This window comes from Merops nubicus, unplaced genomic scaffold (assembly GCF_000691845.1).
Source record: "Merops nubicus isolate BGI_N331 unplaced genomic scaffold, ASM69184v1 scaffold34692, whole genome shotgun sequence".
NCBI classification, from domain to species: Eukaryota; Metazoa; Chordata; class Aves; order Coraciiformes; family Meropidae; genus Merops; species Merops nubicus.
The window spans coordinates 1-5,753 of NW_008596155.1; the positions used below are offsets into that span (position 1 = coordinate 1).

The window sequence follows — 5,753 nt, forward strand, 5'->3', positions numbered from 1 at the left end:
GGACATCGAGCCACTGACCATCACTCTGTGTGCAGCCGTCCAGCCAGTTCTTTATCCATTGAACAGCCAACCCATCGAACCTGTAATTCTCCAACTTAGAGGTAAGGATCTTGTGGGGGACCATGTCAAAGTCCTTGCAGAAGTACAGACAGACTGAGGTTACCCCTCAAGTCTCCTTTTCTCCAGGCTAAAGAGACTCAGCTCTCTCAGCCTTTCCTCATACGGGAGATGCTCCACTCCATCATTGCACTGGACACTCTCCAGTAGCCCCCTGTCTCTCTTGAACTGGGGTGCCCAGAACTGGGTACAGTACTCCAGGTGGGGCTTCACCAGCACAGAGTAGAGGGGAAAGAAAACCTCTCTCAACCTGCTGGCCATGCTCTTCTTAATGCATCCCAGGATGACACTGACCTTCTTGGCTGTGAGGGCCAACTGTTGGCCCATGGGCATACTCTTTTCCACCAGGACTCCTAGATCTCTTTCCCCAGAGCTGCTCTTTAACAGATCAGCCCCCAACCTGTACTGATACATGGGGTTGTTCTTCCCCAGATGCAGTACTTTACACTTGCCCTTGTTGAACTTCCTTAAATTTCTTTGAACTTCATTAAATTTCTCCCCGCCCAACTTTCCAGCCTGTCCAGGCCATGCTGGATGGCAGCACAGCCTCCTGGCATGTCGGCCACTCCTCCCACATTTGTATCATCAGCACACTGTCTGATGGTGCGCTCCAGCCCTTTGTCCAGGTCATTGATGAATATACTGAATGGCACTGGAACCAGAACCGACACTTGGGGGACACCACTAGCCACAGGCCTCCAACTAGACTCTGCTCCACTGACCACAACCACCGTCACTTCTCTGGAACATATTTCCCAGGCAAATATTGTCAAATAAAGTAAAATATAAATACTGATTTAAAAAAAAAAAAAAAGGAACGACTCATAACAGGAAGAAGGGAGGGAGCAGATGCATTTGTACTTAAATAAGAATTTGATACTCAAAAAGTTTATAAAATGCTTCGTATAACTTTTGTTTTCTTTTTGGAATACGTGTGATGGTTACTTCAGTAATAAATGACAGTAATGCACACCAGCCTGATACAAACTCTGACTGGGAATTTGTACTTTTAAACTCTCTTCATAATTATTTCTCAGATTTAAAAGAAAGGCCTAGAACCTGAATTAGTTGAAAAATTCTTTTTTCCCCTTTCTTAACCTGCAAATACAGAAGGATACACATGCCCGTGAGCCTAAGTCTAAACAATTTCAGCAAAGCAGTTTCAACAAAACAGTCTGCATACATTCACAAGACTGACACTATGCAGAAGTTATCAAGGAATCAATGCCCCATCCCATCTGTTCTCCAGAATTCACATTTACAAAGGAAGCAGTCACTTTGTGTTGCATTAACACAGATTCAAAGCCAGTAATACCCACTTGGAACCAAGTTTGTGGCCAAAAGGTGAAAAGCTGTCTTCTTAAGCTTCCCTGCCTTTTTTTTTTTGCTCCTGTGATAAAAGCAAGAACCATGTGGTTGAAGAGGTAGAAAAAAATATTTCCCATTTTAAAGCTTTAAGAACACTTTAAGATACTTTTCTAATTTTTCATATGCAACTTAGAGTAGTGAATAACCATGCAGCCTGTTAGCCAGGTCATGAGTACTCCAAGCTCCCTCACCCAGCATCTCTTACATACCCACAGGAGCACAGCTGACAAAGGCACTTCAACGACAGAGCTACATGTGGAGACACAGGTGGTACAGGAGACATGTTTGCTAAAAATTTAGGGTTCAGGTCTTTCCCAGAAGATGTCTTATAGCAGAACAAAAAAAGAAAAACCACGACTCTTCAGCAGCAGTCCCCAGAGACAATTGTCTGTCCAGTAGCAGGGACAGAGCACACAACAGTGCTACAGACCAGCTGACCAGTTCCTTCCTTGGGACAGCATGCTCAGGTTCCTATGGTAGTACCCCAACCAGAGCACTGGGGTCTTGCTTTCAAGCCTCTTCTGGCCAGGGCTTAACAGTCATCCAGGGAACCTTTGTGAGGTCACTCACACCAAGCTCTAGAGCCCAGGTCTGTAAAGCACACAAGTGGCTGGCTAGGCCTGCTCCAGATACCCAATAGCCAAGATCAGACCTTTCAGTTCTGTTAGACCATGATTAGATCAATTTGTAAGTGTGCTGTTAAGCACTTCCCAACCTGTATTACCAGTTACTTACATCAATGTCATAAATGTATAGAAACTCTTTGAAAATAAAATGGCATTAACACTACCATAAGTTGTAATTTTTTAATTTAATGTGAAACATTTATTCAGTAAACATATGCATAAAGTAGTAAGTATATCAGTGGAAGTCTACAAAAAGAGAGCAGCCACTGTCAACAGGTAGAAATCCTGGCAACATCAACCAGAAGTCTCAATAAAAGACAAATATCCAACGTAGAGCATCAACTAAAATTTTGGTGATTGTTGTTCTGTTTGGGGGGGCAGCACATTTAGAAACAAGACAGACCAAAGATCTCACTACTTATTTGACACAATTTTCCATTTTCTAGGATTATGCAACATCTGCAGTTTTTAAAAATATGCTCAAAAAGAAATACCATTCTGTAGATAAATTAAGCATTACATAGAATGCTACTATCAGTGACATGAAATGCTAAGGATCAGAGCAGGCAAGCAACTGACATTCTTGTAAAGGAGACTGGAACACAATCTCCACAAAAAAAGTAGCAAGGAGTGCAGCTTCTCCACCTAGGCAGTGCTCAGAGAAGACGCCACATGCCCAGGTGTACCATAATTGCACTACTATGGTTCCGCTTTACAAATTCTATCCCAATGATGTGTCCTTTGTGTCCAGCTTGTCATTCAGCTGCTCCTTACCTGGAAGAAAAAAAAAATGTACTAGTTAGCACTCTGTAATATTAAATTAGCAGAAATACTGCTCCAGAAGTGTTTGGTTGAAGTGCTGGGGTTTAAAACCCCTGCCCTGAATGAGGGCTGGCATATGGATGATGTCTAAAACCAGGCAAGAATGACCCTCCCGATAACATTTTCACGCAGGGTCTGGCCAGTCCTTGGGTGGGAACTGATTAGGAGATCACCACCAGGTGCCCCCACCTTCCACATTAACTTGGAGCTGGGGCAAGAAGCCACCTCTGTGAGAACTGACTCTGCTTGCAGTGGGGTTGGGAGGCCTGCCTGCACAGTGCATGTGCTGTGTGTGGATTCTGATTATTGGATGGTCTCCCCGACTCTTCATAGCAAGTGGGGTTCCCAGGATGACAGGGCCAGGAAGGCGGGGGCCAGACCTTGAGCCTGCCTCTGAGTCCCTGTTCTATAAGTGGGCTCCTGGCCTGGCTGCTGCCACTGCCCATGGCTGGGCTACTCAGCTGGCTCACTCCTTCACATCCACTGCAGTGGGTGAGTGCATTGACTTGTTCCTCCCTCCTTCCTTTGGATCTCTGGTGTGTGATATGGGAGGACCTCAGTTGCTGGTCTGCCCATTAATATCATTCTATGTTGTGCAAGTGGTCAGCAGAACATTGGCATGTATTAAAAAAAAACCATGAAATGGAACACCTACCAAAACTGGAAATACCAAGTAAGGTAAGGTAACTCATCTGCCAAGTGAGGTACTCATCTGCTGTCAGAGTCAATTCTAAGCAAAAGCTAAATTGCAGCAAGTCTTTGCACAAAGCACAAATCTCACTATTCTTTGAGACCAGCTTGTGTTAAGTTCTTAGCACTGCATTAAATACCACCTGTCTGGTGAAAGTCTTCTGCATAACCACTACTGGCTCATTTATTAACGCATTTCAAAAACTGACCTCACACGTAACTGAAAACTGTGCTACTGGTCAAACAAAGCTGACACTCCTGTTGAAAATGTGGTGAGGGGGCAGGAAGGCTGGAATGCAGGATATTTCATAATAAAAGTCTATTAACAAATTTTTTGCAGTCTATGAACACTTGACTGAACTCACAAAAGTTCCAGCTACCTACAACACATTTTTAAATAGCAAAATTTGTTCGGAGTAAACACTATTTCAAAGTAACTTTTTGAATTCTCAAAATTTAACTTCAGATTACTCCACTGCTAATGCACCTTAAGGTTTTTTTGTTTGTTTTGGGTTTTTTTTTTTTTTTTGTTGTTGTTTTTGTTTTTTTTTTAAATAACTGCAGATTACTTCAAATTCAAGTGAATCCCTTTTCCTACCTGCAAGATGTTGATACAACTAAAGGAAGCATGTTTCCTTTGCATTTGTCTCATCTTCCAGGAGGGATAAGCATACAAATAATCCCTCTCTCTATGAATCCACAGCAGGGTTCAGCTATTCAGAGTAGATTATTTATTCTAATATAATCAGTGGCAGAACGGACAAAATTTTGTTGCTAAAGTACAAGGACACTTACCTTTCAATTTCATTATTAAGTCAAATGGGATTTCATGCACCACTGACGCCATTTCTTCCAGATGTTGACAGGATGCCAGCACAGATGACAGGGAGTATTTTCTTTCACTAAGCGACTGTGGCGATGGCGTCCTGGTATATTCCTCATCCAAGCAGAAGAGTTCTAGAGAATCATTCAATTTATCTCTCTCTCTTTTTCCTGTTGCAAGACTTGGGTCTGATCTAGAACTTACAGATTCACCTCCATCACATGATTGATGCAGCTCTTCTTCACTTCTAGATGCAGTCTTTTTCACTACTTCATATGTCTTGAATGGGGATTGTAGATTTAGCTCTGATTTTTCTATATCCTCTTCATTTTTTGAAGTATTTGTTATATATGCACTGTCTATCCCATCAAAATCAGATTCTGGGCTTGCAGATTTGTTGGTATCTATGTTATAAAGTTCTTCAGGAATTGTCTCACCCCAAATCCCCAAGCAGCCAGCTTCATGACTGACAGAACTTAACAGTGAAGATACATTCCAGTGCAGCTTTCCATCCATGAAAGAATGCTGAAAGTGATCTGAAGGTAGGGCATTTGCTCTACTATTATTTTCTGAACAAGCATCTGAGGTATTCTGTCTCTTTAAATATTGAGAAGTGTGCTCTTCTGGATCTTCCACAGAACCTTTATCCAAAACAAGACATTTTAACTTCTGTGCTTCAGTTTTCTCACTCTCTTGTATTCCAGACATTTCTGAAACTGGAGGTTCAATGATAGGACTTATCCTCATCTGCTCTTGAGGTCTAAGTTCCATAGACCTTAACTGAGACTTTTCCGAGAAGGGAGAATAAAGGTCAGGTACAAGAGATGTAGGTACAGAGCACAGGAATCTAGAATCTGCCACTTTCTGCACTATAGAGGTAGCATCCATTGGAGCTGCTTCTGCCGTTACTTCAGCTGGGGCGCGCTCTGTGTCCGATGAGCCCTCAGTCTGAATAGCTTCTCTCCATGAGCTTCTGATTTCAGTGACTAAACAAAACAAAGACAAGTTTTTAATACTTTCATACCCTCCACTGGCCCATTTTTCTCCCGTCCCTTCAGTAACATAAGCAATCCAAGAAGGAACCTGAATAGCTGCTTTATAACATTTACCATTATTCTTACTCAAGAGGATTCTACACATAAAAAAACACAACTATGTTTAATGAAATCGACAGTATTCACACCCTACGGGGCCCACTGTGTTGTATTACAGAGTCATTAGGATAACTTGCAGCTTCACTGAAAGAATTACCTTTTTCTTCTTGTGTGTGTCCTGGTTCTGCGTAAAAAGGGGTTCAGGGCAGGACC

At 42.4% G+C, this 5,753-nt stretch overlaps 1 protein-coding gene across 1 annotated transcript; it reads right to left on the reverse strand.

Moving 5' to 3' along the window:
- Nucleotides 1-625: 625 nt before the first annotated feature.
- Nucleotides 626-5,432, reverse strand: HAUS6 (HAUS augmin-like complex, subunit 6; the record flags this gene model as incomplete). The annotated part of the gene is made up of 2 exons (XM_008936306.1): nucleotides 626-769; nucleotides 4,419-5,432. Coding segments are annotated over 2 exons (1,158 nt in total), but the record flags the coding sequence as incomplete, so codon positions are not given.
- Between the last annotated feature and the right edge of the window lie 321 nt (nucleotides 5,433-5,753).